This window comes from Scheffersomyces xylosifermentans, assembly GCF_036884685.1.
Source record: "Scheffersomyces xylosifermentans strain CBS 12540 chromosome Unknown RJT20scaffold_1, whole genome shotgun sequence".
In the NCBI taxonomy this organism is placed as follows: Eukaryota; Fungi; Ascomycota; class Pichiomycetes; order Serinales; family Debaryomycetaceae; genus Scheffersomyces; species Scheffersomyces xylosifermentans.
The window spans coordinates 1,002,020-1,014,709 of NW_027042939.1; the positions used below are offsets into that span (position 1 = coordinate 1,002,020).

Consider the following 12,690-nt stretch of genomic DNA (forward strand, 5'->3'; position numbering starts at 1 on the left):
ATAATCCTCTGTTCTAAATTCGTATATATGTCGTCTGTGATTGTATGTACAAGTAAGCTTTTGATCTCTATTTCAATGGTTTGTCGTCATTGATCATTCTCCAAATAACGTCCTTTTCTTTGTTTGTGGGGTGATGGTATCTAGTGTGTCTAGTCCCGTAAAAGAGTCTATAATACCATTTGTCCTTGTTTAATGTACCGACCGGACTAGAACTGTGGTGGAATTTACTGGCTAGCTTGGTCGCTTTCTTGGCTCCAGTTCCCATCATTGTCAAGTGCTGCACTGTGTGTAATTTTCTGAAATTCAAGAAAGTGATAAATAGACCTTGAATGATGGATATGACAACAACAGCTCCGAAACCATAGTATGACTCCTCTATATAATTCTTTAGATTCATACCATAAAATGCTGGAACCAACGTAGCCACCGTAAATCCTAAAGTATAAATTGTCACTTTAAGTTCAAACAACATCAAAGAATTTCTATTAGCGTCCAAGATGATATTCACAATATCTTCGGTGGCCCTGATGTCGTTTAGTAATGATCCTGCTTGTTGGACAAATTCATCACACTGCTTGTAGTATGATTCCAATATCATTTCCAAGTCCTCATAATCCTCAACCTTGGGATCAAATTTCTTCACCTCCGTCAAGTACATGCCTGCTAAGTCTTCATCATTATCCAATAACTCGTCTAGAACGTCTCTAATCAAGACAGCCTTTCGGTAGAAACTGGACAATTTCTTCAGCTTAATGAGCAACTCCTGTAACTTGCCTCTGTCAACATGGTCTTCCAATTCTGATAAAATCAAGCCACAGCTAGAGATATGCATTTTTACTTCGGCTTCTAGGTAGCTCATGATACTTATTAAGATACATTCTAGGGCTCTGAACTCGTAGGGGATGCCACCAGCAGGTAACTTGAGTTTCATTTCAAGATCATACATGAACAAGCCAAGACGTGTGGCAATAGAAGGAGTGGAAGTATCAAAAACCATGACCATATCTTTCTTGATGATGGCCTTAATATGCAAAAGATTGACCAAAATGGTATTAGTTCTAATCATAATGGAAGGAGCCACATCAATTGAGGAGGTATCAATCTTTCGCAAATCACGAGGAAAGAGATTATTATCCCTAAGAAATGTCATTCTAGGGTATTTTTGTGAGACTGCTGTGATGTTTCCTTCTTTATCGAAAATTGTGCAAGAGATGTGAGCTTCGTTCGGAGTAATAGGCTTCAACCGGTTGTAGATAGACTCCATGTCGTGCTCTAGGATTTCGTCGGTCTCTTCTAGAGTTTTGGGATCCGACATGCTATTTGGGATCAGCTCCCTGATATGTTGCCATGCTTCTTTGTTCCGGTAATCAGTAGATTTCCGTCGTTTTTGGAACGATATCTCCCGAGACATGGGTTTATATATTAATGCAGATGATGAAGGCAATGACCTAATAGTAGTGCTTGAGGCTTTACTAACCGAGCGGGACATTGAAAGTCTCCGAGGAATGTCCGGCAACGGACTTCCTAAACCACACTGTAGGGAGCGTCCCGTGCTTCTATAAGCTATTCTGGGGATCATTTCTAATATTTGGTGTTGGTTTTTCTTTAGTTCGTAACTCCCATCAATTATAATTTTACAAGCATCTGATCTTCTCGATGAGTATAATAAGACAGAGTTAGCGAACAACCCCGATCAAAAACGATGGGAAAATGCAATTTCAAAATTAAAGCAAACTAACCGATTTCTACAACTCTTGTTTGCGTCACTAGCAACTCAAAACGGTATATTTTCCTTTCTATGTACTACTTCTACCGACTCCACTTGTTCTCAGCAACTGTTCCAAACCATTAAATTAATCACAAAATTTCACTAACCGCTCTTCTTAATCTTTTTTTTCCGGTGCTGCGAATGAGGCAGCTGTGAAATTTTGATGTTGTAGGAGGTTGGAGAGGTTAATGATGAGGGTATTAGGGTAAGTTGAAGGAGAAATGTATGGATTTTATGCAAGATTCGGATAATTGTGGTATAGAGGGAGGTTGCGTGAAAATTTGAGTGTAATTGATGGAAAATTGATAGAAATTGATGGGGGTATACTACTATTTGAAGGCTAATGAATTTTTATAGAAATTGAAATTTGGTGAGAATTGGTGAGATGGTTAAAGATGTGAAGAATCGGACTTGTTTTTAGTTGTGTTGTAGTACATTTATTTTTGGTCCCTTTTCTCTGGTAAGCATTTCATGATTTTGGGAAGTCAATTTGGGAGAAAACTGGTAAAAAATTGGGAGATATCGTTAGATATAGGACTATTTGCACAGTTTCCTAATGACTCTCATTCTCCTCAACGTACTACTACATCTTTTGGAACTAACAGATAATAAATTATGAAATAAACGAGTACTTTATAAACGTATGGATAATCAAGTCACCGACGAAGTAAATAAAAAATGTAATTCAGCGGAATGTCGGACACAATTGCTGTATACTTCTAATAAGGCTAGAAGCTTAAGGTGAATGGATGTTGAGACTTTTCATGACAGGATTCGATGCAAATCAATGTGTTCGGGGCCGTGAATCCTAGTTTCCAATTTACCTATGTATTTTGGGTGGTCTATTGTCTTGCACGGCCCTTGTCCATTGAATACACTACAACCAGAAAAACTAATCGAAGAACTTTCTGGTTGGAGATGGACCGAACAACTCCAATCTGATGGCTGGCAAACCCTCTTGAGACAAGATCTTCAATCTTTCTTCCAAAGTGTTGTTAACTTCAATCTTTCCAGTACCGTTGACGGCGACAATACCACCAGCAATGTCCTTGTTTAAGAAGTTGGTCTCATCGACAGTGATTTCGACTGCAAACTTGGCCTTATCTTCAAAGTTCTTAGCAGCCTCCTTAGCGGCTTCCTTGGCTAATTCGACATCAACTTCTCTAACTCTGATGGTCACCTTTTCTTCTAACAATGCCAAAACACCCTCTTCGATCAAACCAACCAAGACTGGCTTGTAGTCCTCTTTGGAAGCAGTAATTTTCTTCAATTCCTTCTGGGCTTCATCGAAAATCTCGTTCAATACTTCCTCCTTTGTGGCCAAGATTCTCAATCTGGTCTTGTTGGCAATAGTGGACTTGGTGATCTGTTGAGCCAAAGAAGCCTTCTTCAACTTCTGTTCGTACGTAGAGTCAATGGCAGCGGTTTCTGATCTGACAATGGATGCCTTCTCGATTTCGTACTCTTCATCGGCCTTCAATCTGATTTCCTTAGCCTTCTCCTTAGCTTCCTTCTCGATGAAGGCTTGCATCTTGGAGAGCTCGGATTTCACCTATCAACATGGTTAGTAGATGTTCACTCATCCTTGGCAGATAACGGTGAATTCACCGCCAATTGCTTCTAAAAAATGTGGGGGTTTACTTACTTGTTCTTCGGACAAAGGCATCTTGGTACTTATGTGTGTGGATGTATCTGACGATGTGATGTTCGACGGAGTAGTTACACCATATATAGCCGCTTATCGTTCTTTGTTCAAGGATTCAATTAATTGAGGTTGTTCAAAAATTGGGGCACGCGCACGACCTGGATATGAGAGCTCAAAATGCTGCAAAGTTTTTGGTGTGAGAAATGAGAAATGAGAAATGAGAAGAGAGAGAAAAGATAGTGTCAGTGAGAAAAAAGAGTGTGAGTATGTGGGTGTGTATGTGGAGAGTGAGGCAGAGTGAGTGTGAGTGTTTGGGAGTGTGAGAGACAGGAACAGGTATAAGAATGTAAGAGGTGAAGTAGATATAAATTACTTGGGTCATAGTTATCTTTTTTTTAAGTTATGGTAAGGTATATATTTGATGGAATATATGGTATGTAATAGGTGTATATGAGAGGAAAATGGAAAAAAATTGGAAAAAAAGATTCAATTGCGGTCAATTGATGGGACCTTGGTATGATATGTTTAAGTTAGTCTCTTTTGTAAGTGTGCAATTAGGACTCGTAAAAGGTATATGCTACTACCCAGTATACCACTGATAAAATACATACTACAACAACTTTAGAGTAATACTACAGATGAATTCTGATTCGCCTATTCTTCAAAACTTTTATTTGCGGAAATAACACTCTGTAATAAACAATAAATAATGAAAGAGATCGCAGCATTACTACTAGCTGGACAGTTTCTAGAGAATGAGCATTTTGTTGCATCCAATGGCTGCGAAACTCAGTGAGGAATTAAAACAAAATCAACCTGGAAGAAGTACTTGAGCCCAAGCAATGGGCATCAACATAGCATTGTATCATGCAATAGCTGTATCATTTATTCTAAACAAGCTTGTCAAGGAAGTCTCTGGCCAATTCAACACCAACGAAGGTAGCAGCATTGGCTGGGAAAGATCTGGCCAAAGCTGGTCCCACACCTGGGAAGAAAGCCTTAACACCTCCCTTTGCGTAGATGTTCTTTGTGGTTTGGAGAATAGAGACACTGACGTTGGACGATTGCTGGGTGGACTTGATGGTGTCGATTGGGAAAACACCCAACCACATGGAAACACCTGCGAAACCACCAGCTGTAGAAATGGCAAACAAAGACATGCTCTCACCAGGAGTAGACAATCTTTCTTTCAAGTATTCGTAGGTTGCAAAGTACAAAGCAGAACCTGGACCATCTCTTGCCAAAGTAGCAGCCGATCCCTTAAAGATAGATCTGATACCTCCGGTCTTGTACATCTCCTTGATGACGGAACCCATAGAAGTACTCTTGTTTCCTTCTTGGATTTGCATCATGACCTTGATTCTCTCAAATGGAGCAGCAACAAGTGTGGTTGGAATAGCAGAAATGAAACCAGCGGTAGAGATGTTGGCAATTGTGAATTGGTCAGAAGTCTTGCCGGTGTAAGAAGAGACAATCTTCTTACCAACATCGTAACCCCAGAACGAGACGGCAAACATAGGAGTGACACCCAAAAGTGGAGGCAACACACCTCTGTAGAGACCAAACAAACCATCCTTTACAACAGTTTGCTTAACACATTGGACGGCTGATTGGTACATACCAGTCTGCAAACGGACCTTGACCAAATCGAATGGGTGTCCAGTTAAGACGGCACTAGAGCAGTTAGTAATCTGTTTTTCACGACTTATTTGGTATTTTCCATTCCCAAATGCTGTGAAAGACAAATGTTTTGGCACATTAGTACACTTAACATCTGCAATTTTCACAGTCTCTTGTCTTGCTCGGTACTTACCAAATACCACCGAATCCACCAGAAGCAAACGATTTAACGTTGTCGACTAACAAGCTGTCAACTTCTTCTGCCATTGTATCGTTGAGTTGTGGGAATTTGAAATAAATAACTATGAAAGGACCAACGAATCGTCTGGAGTTCACTATCGAAATTCACAATTCCACTGACTAGTATTATCTGGGGGAATGCAATTCTTCTTATAGTGGTAAGATTGGCTACCGAAAAAAGAAATGGACCGACCAACCAGTCGTGCGCACACCGCGAGAATACAGGAACCACCAGAAAGTCCGAGGAAATATCAGAAAAAAATTGTGTACTGACGAGATATCAGAATGAGACAATTAAGTTAGGTGAGAGAAGATAATTATAGAATTGTACCACATTAACGATACAAGAGATTGCTATACGAACCCCGGATCTGGCATGACCTTTTCATCCTCAGAGTTATAGTAATTCTACTGGATTTTCAGCCAATGACACTGCCTAGTTTCATATCATAAATAGTCATGTGTTCATTAATTAAGAGTGTGCCTACTCTATTAGGTCAGATCTTGTTTATACCGAGCAATATATTTTCTCATTGTTAAGGTTATCGTCGTCCCAATGAAAAAATTTGTGGGGCAGATGATTTTTTTCTGCGTAGCACCGCCGGATGCGCATCTATTACCGAGGATTTAAAAAAACACCGGGAAGCACTGGGTAGGCAACGGTTAGGTGAGCGTGGTGCAAAAAAGATGGAACGTTAGGAATCTGATTCAACGGTCATTATGCTTCTCGGGGTTGCAATGTACCTTGTTTTGACGTGTTCCAGCATAGTAGAACTTACATGAATTTACATCTTCTACATAAAACGTTCGAGGTACAACCCTGATCCGCCGGGCCCACATTTCGCCTCAATTATACTTTTCTTGATTATGCTCTAATTTCGGACTTCATTATTTTTTATTGTTCATCTACCTATTAACCTTGGATGCCAGTAATATTTTTAGATTCTGACCTGGAGTTTAGCTGACATCTGACAATTTCTACAATATCAGAAGAGTTTGCTTAGCTCTCGTAACTCGAAATCGGTTCTAAGGTCTTGAACAAAGTCTTGCACCTGCATTTTAAACTCTTCCAAGTATATCTGCTTGTAGATCCTATCGATCACAGCCAGTAATGTGTGTTCTATATCTTCCAAGTCGTTGTCTATTTGTGATATCGTAGTCTCTTCTAATCCTTCTTCATTTTCCTCTAAATTAAGTATCAACACATAGTTCACAATCAAGTTGTGGAACTCCAGTGAACTGGAGATGAATTTGAATATTGTTTGTAATATCTGGTAAATCTGGGCGATGTAACTCAATTGAGTTGTTTTCCCTATACTTTGTTCGTTGAGAAGTTTGAAGTCTATTATTTTATTGAGGTATGTCTCGTGTACTTTGATTAGCTCATCAATTGTCAATTGGTTCATGTTATGTTCCACTTTATTTGCATTATTGATATCCCTGGTGAAGGATTTAATGAAGTGAGGGTTCAAGCTGTTCAACAAACTCAACAGGCTGTTCTCATCGTCCTGCTCCCCTGGTATACTTGATTTGAATAGCTTCTTATTGACTCCATTTTGAAAGTTGTCTTCTATGATGTCATATGAAATGAAGCTCACAAGTGAATTCAAAAACTTCACTAAGTGGCTTCTTATTAAGTTTGTTGAATTAAATGCTTTAGTGACCCAGACTATCTTTCTTTCTCTTCTATTCAGTCTATTCCACGAATTATGTATCTTCCGGTACTTTTGCAGAATATTTCTTAATTCATTCTTTCTTAAATTACTGGCATCAACATAATTCTCATTTAGGAGATATTGTAGATGTTTTATTCTCCACAAAAAATTGAACATCTTCAAGTATTGTATCATCTGCGGCTCGAGTAAGTAATTGATGGCAAGGTCGTCTATTCTGTACTCTACCGTAAAGACTTCCCAGCCTATATTTCCATGCAGAGGATTCAATACTCTTGCATCTAGCCTATTATTGTTCTTGAAATGCTGCATTGAGGAACAATTAATCGATTCAGTCATAACTTGTGAAAGATAAGTAGATGAAATGTTCGTGGAAGACTCATCAAATACACCGACACCCTTCAATATTATAGTATCTATGAAATCATTATTGTCGGTGAAGTAAACTTTCTTGAAATTTACTAAATGCGTGTATAGTTCGTTCTTAGGACCTTGCAAAATAACAGTAATATAGTTCATTATTTCGTCATACTGGGTATTAATTAACTCTATTATCTCATTGATTGTCATGGACTGTAAACCATGATTATTCTCGAATATCTCTTTTGAATATTTGTGAGTGTAATTGTTGATCCATTTAAGTTCCTTGCAGTATTTGGATAAGAAGATAAGAGATTTTCCTATTTGGAATATCTTATGACTCAGCTGTTTACTTATGAAAGGCGGTATTCTTGTGGGCAAGAAATTAATGATATCATTAAAATCGTTTTTTGCTAAATCAAACTTGATAAAAAACTCGTTACTGTTATCAATGAGTTCTCCACTGACAATCCAGTTCTCTAATATCTCATAATATGGCTTTGAAATGTCAAAGAAAATCGCTTCGCTCAATTCTCTTATTTTTAAATCGCCGAACTTCGTTATTCCGTAAACTTTAGATAAGAAGTCGAATCCATTCAAGGTATCCAACTCTAGTACAAGAGAATAGAATAATCTAAGTCTCGGTATCCACGCAAAAATCGAATTATAAACGCCTATTAGTGAAGTTGGCTGGACGCTGAAGATCAGGTTAATGTCTTTTACGTATAAGTTTAAATAATGTTCAAGAACTCTCAAGTATGCTGTTTTGATGGGAGAATTTAACTTACCCATTTTGGATTCCACGGAAAGTGATAGGTTCTTATAAAGCAAAGCACACTCAAGTATACTGAACAATAATCCAGTGTAGCTGTTATTCACAGCAGGCGGAATCTCTATTTCTTTGTTATTCTGAAAGAACAATAACTTTGAGTCAAGTCCTAGCAACGTATATGATAAGTAGGGTAAAATAGATTCTTCTGATAAAGTTTCGTAGTATGATTCTATCAATTGAGATAAAGGGACATCACTGGTCCAGTTACGTGCGCTAGGACTGTCTCGGTATGGAGAAGACTGGATGTGATCAAAAGTCTGTTGTTGCTGAGCTTGGCCTGCACTGCTAGTATATGACTTATTACTGAATTGTGATACGACTCTTCTCGGCGATGAAGCAGTTGGGACATTAAACCGCTCATTGGTAAAAGGCGATTGTGGTTGACTTCTATCACCGCCTCGCAAAACATCGAAGAACACTAGGTAATTGCAGATTTGTTCTACAGACTTCAACTTGGCCAAGGCCTCTATAATCCGCTGGAATGTCACCCATTGTGATTTTGCTCCATGGCTCAAGAAAAGCGTTTTATAGCGGTCTGTAATTTGGTGTATATCATTTTGTGATGTTGAATAATTATTCCCACTGATATTAGTAGCGCTGATCGAATGTAGTAGATCGCTAGTGACGCTTTGTATGAACTCTTCTCCGAACTCTGCTGGAACTAACGATTTTACTAGTCTGTTACTATAGACTTTTATGAGTTGATTCCTATCTAGTGCCATGATAGAGTGATTTGTTGTAATTGTTTACAACGACTTTTATTGTATACGTTATGGTCTTGCTACAATGATGACGACACCAATGACTATGACTATAACTATAACTACAACTTCCAATATTCTGTACTTAACCACTCTATTAACAAGGAAGAAGTGAATTGTTTACGTTTTTGTTTTTGTAGCCGCTGGTCTTTGTGTAATAAACACGGTCACAAAAAGGATTTGGTAGCGCTGAGAAAATTGAGAAAATTCGCAGCCAGTGTCAAGGTAAGCAGTGGAAGAGATGAAGGGAGAGAGAGAGTGTGTGTGTGTGAGGAAGGCTATTAGCAAGTGAGTTCTTATAAGGGAAGTATATAGTAAATTTCATACAGTGGTGGACGTTGGACGAAGTTGGAATTATTAACAGGGAAGATACAGAATTTTGGGCCTGAAATACTATCTACCACCCTCCTAATTGTCTACTGTTCTACAAATAAAAAAGAAAGAATAGATCGTCATATTAGGGCTATCGATATAAAACTGAACTAGAGCTCCAGGCAACAAAAAAGAGAACTCCCAGTGGTGTTGTTCCGTAGTAGGACGTCACATTCGGATCGGATCTAAAAAAAAGATACCGCATCTGGCATTAAAAAATCAACCCTCACTAAACATGGACCTCGAAACTAGTTCCAATGCTTCAGTAAGGAACACCAGAGGAGACTCCAAGTGGTGCGATTTCTGGATTCTTGACGTTAGGGTTCAAGTCAGCATCAGTTAAAGACAATTGCTCAGCAGTCCAGATATGTTCAACCTTCTCGACGGACTTGTCGCCAACACCGCATAAGCCACCCTGTCTTTCCCAATCCTTAACTCTGTTCAAGTTCAACTCTTCAAATACGGAGTCGACAGCCTCAACCAACGCCTTGGAAATCTCAGGACCATGGCCTGGAGTAGGAGTGATTCTCAATCTCTCTTCCCCAATTGGCACTGTTGGGAAGTTAATGGCCTGAACATAAATTTTATGCTTCTCTAACAACAAGTCAGAGGCCCTCTTTGCATCAGCAGCGTTACCGACCAAAACAGGAACAATGTGAGATGGGTTAGGCATAACTGGGAGGCCTAACTCAAGCAAGTCCCTCTTGACGGCATGTGTGTTTTTATGCTGTGCGATACGATCTTGTAAAGTAGCTCTCTGATATCTAACGGCAGCACTTGAACCAGCCATTACAGCAGGAGGCAACGATGTAGTGAAAATGAACCCTGGTGCGTAAGATCTGAACCAGTCAATCATGTTGGCCTTACCAGTGACATAACCACCCACAGTACCAAATGCTTTACCTAAAGTACCAGTCACCATATCGACTCTATTCATGATGGTCTGGAAATTTGGCTGCTCAATACCAGCCTTCAAGTGAGCATCGAATTCCAAGTGTTCTGCAACACCAGCACCATGTGGACCGTACATTCCAACAGCATGAACTTCGTCCAAGAAAGTCAAAGCTCCGTACTTCTCAGCTAAGTCACAAATGGCCTCAATAGGAGCGATAGATCCACACATTGAATACACAGATTCAAAAGCGATCAACTTAGGAGTTGACTTAGGGTACTTAGCCAACTTGGCTTCTAAATCAGCTAAGTTGTTATGCTTGAAAATCTCCTTTCTAGCTCTGGAGTTTCTAATACCTTGAATCATGGAAGCATGGTTTAAGACGTCAGAAAAGATGACCAAGTCCTTAATCTTTTGGCCAAAAAGAGATAACACTGCATCATTAGCGACGAAACATGAAGAAAATACCAAAGCAGCCTCGTGTTTATGCAACGCCGCAAGCTCAGACTCCAATTTAATGGAATGACGGTTATGACCAGCGATGTTTCTTGTACCACCAGCACCAGAACCGTACTTCTCTAAGACACGCTTCATTTCGGTTAAAGTACCTTCATTTTTACCCATTCCGAGGTAATCGTTAGAGCACCAGACAGTGACCTTGTCTTCTTCATTACTACGATGGGCTTCTGGGAAGTCCTTAGCCAAACGATTGATGTTGTTGAAAAAACGGTAAGACTTGTCTTCTCTCTTTTTGTTGAGATCGTTGTTCAAGTAACCGTTGTAATCGAAAGCAGACTCGTTGGAAGAAAGATCGACCTTGCTACTGGTAAGGTTCTCGCCCTTGAAAGCATAAGGAGTTGAAGCAGTAGATGGTGGGGTGGTCGTAGAGGCGGTAGCTCTGGCTGGACGAGAGGCGGAAGAGTAGCTTCTCTCCTGGGCCCTCAAGGCTCCGCTCATGAATGGGCATTGACGAGCCTGGTTGGCCAAAGCACCCGAAGTTCTGCTAATTTGACGCAAAGTTTGGGTGGAAGAAGCCTTGACGAAAGGACAAACTGCCATAGAGGCTCTGGTTAGAGATTCCATAGCTGGTAAAGTGTTTTTTTTTTTTTGAGGGTTTTTACGTTAAACTAGAAGAGAGAAACACGGACTCTAGCGTTCACTGTCAGATTGAATCTACCAAGTAAATTTCAACCGAAGAAAGGTGCTAGCGAGCTATACTTGTACTTCAAGAAAAGACATATACGTTGAAAATTTTGAGTACTACTAATATACTCGTTATGCGAGAGGAGAAAATTTTGGTCGGTGCGGCTCACGTTGCGAAACATGATGATTCATTTCTCGGGGTTATTTCCGGTAGAGGTGGTTGTTGTGGGTGGAGGCGGTAAGGGTTTAGTGCGAGTGTTATTGACGATCAGTGTGAGCAAAATCGCACAGGCCGAAAATAGGAACAAATAAAGTTTCTGGGGTAGCAGGTGAAATAGATGGACTCTGAAAAGAAACGGTAGACATGATGGGGTCTGGGCAGACCGAACGGGGTCAATGATGTACACTGGCCAAAGCAGATTTAAAGAGAATAGGTGTTTGCATGTGTATTTTCAAAGTGTTGTTTGTTTGTTGATGTTATTGTTGGGAAGGAAAATGGGTTTTGGCCACAAATGGCCCAACGGCTTGGGCAAACCCCGGCATCGCAGCGGACCGCTAGCGACAAACTTATACTGTAAGCAGCGCTCCGCTTAGGTTTTAAAGCACCATAATTGGTTAAGAAATGCGATGGCATACGAGACGCTTTGGGATCGTGTAAAATTGGGTAAAGACATCAGCTGATGCATCGCAGGCGATTATGGTAACGTGCTTCAAATCATATGACCTTTGGCACATGCTCATTGGCTCATTCCCTCTTAATCAGAAGGATAATACTGCATCTACTTAGTAGTGGAAGTGGATCCAGAATGTGCTATTAAGTGGTACGAGACAATCTGACGGAGAGGGGATACTCCTGAAGAAACTCAATTGGTCCCAGACTAACTTTCGAAATATGTGTAGAAATCCTGGGTTTTACAGTAGAAATACTTATCATATTTGAAACAGGACATCTTATTTATAAACTTTTGGAAACAATTGACAAATTCTGTTCGAAAACCGTGAAAACTGTATCTCTAATTCTACGATCTTACAATTGTTATTAAGTATGCAATGTTAACCGCTTCTTCACAATTAAGCATTCGACCAAGATTTAACTATATTCGTACTTATAGGCCCATAAATTGCTTAGTGTGAATACGGTAGGAAGACTCCACTTTTTCTGATTATATGCATATATTCTAGCCCCTCCAGTTGAGGGTTGACTCTCCACAATTGTTGGATCCATTCTAAACTGAATTGTCTGTATAATTTAAACAGGAATATGTTTCCTTTCTCTGAGTGTATTCTTAATGATCGTCTATTCTGCTAATTACCTCTATGGACTACTGAGAGGCCTTGCTAACCATTGTATAGTATTTTTGGATATCAATTATAGATGTCACCA

At 39.7% G+C, this 12,690-nt stretch overlaps 5 protein-coding genes across 5 annotated transcripts; all 5 read right to left on the minus strand. All coding sequences in view use genetic code 12, as the record gives it.

The window, feature by feature from the left end:
- Positions 1-67: 67 nt before the first annotated feature.
- MRS2 (Mrs2p) lies at positions 68-1,264 on the minus strand (the record flags this gene model as incomplete). Its single annotated transcript, XM_064921305.1, has 1 exon — positions 68-1,264. The coding sequence occupies one exon, from the start codon at positions 1,262-1,264 to the stop codon at positions 68-70; it is 1,197 nt and encodes a 398-aa protein (XP_064776910.1).
- A 1,396-nt stretch (positions 1,265-2,660) lies between these two features.
- VMA4 (H(+)-transporting V1 sector ATPase subunit E) lies at positions 2,661-3,434 on the minus strand (the record flags this gene model as incomplete). The annotated part of the gene is made up of 2 exons (XM_064918102.1): positions 2,661-3,320; positions 3,414-3,434. The coding sequence occupies 2 exons, from the start codon at positions 3,432-3,434 to the stop codon at positions 2,661-2,663; spliced, it is 681 nt and encodes a 226-aa protein (XP_064776911.1).
- A 630-nt stretch (positions 3,435-4,064) lies between these two features.
- Positions 4,065-5,779, minus strand: CRC1 (carnitine:acyl carnitine antiporter). Its single transcript, XM_064915642.1, has 2 exons — positions 5,227-5,779; positions 4,065-5,087 (listed from the first exon to the last, which is right to left on the minus strand). The coding sequence occupies exons 1-2, from the start codon at positions 5,298-5,300 to the stop codon at positions 4,304-4,306; spliced, it is 858 nt and encodes a 285-aa protein (XP_064776912.1). The 5' UTR covers positions 5,301-5,779; the 3' UTR covers positions 4,065-4,303.
- A 480-nt stretch (positions 5,780-6,259) lies between these two features.
- On the minus strand, positions 6,260-8,860 carry SPC98 (Spc98p; the record flags this gene model as incomplete). The annotated part of the gene is made up of 1 exon (XM_064918103.1): positions 6,260-8,860. One exon carries the CDS (start codon positions 8,858-8,860, stop codon positions 6,260-6,262), a length of 2,601 nt encoding a protein of 866 aa, XP_064776913.1.
- Positions 8,861-9,189: 329 nt separating this feature from the next.
- HEM1 (5-aminolevulinate synthase) lies at positions 9,190-11,442 on the minus strand. Its single transcript, XM_064916095.1, has one exon. The coding sequence runs from the start codon at positions 11,244-11,246 to the stop codon at positions 9,534-9,536; it is 1,713 nt and encodes a 570-aa protein (XP_064776914.1). The 5' UTR covers positions 11,247-11,442; the 3' UTR covers positions 9,190-9,533.
- Between the last annotated feature and the right edge of the window lie 1,248 nt (positions 11,443-12,690).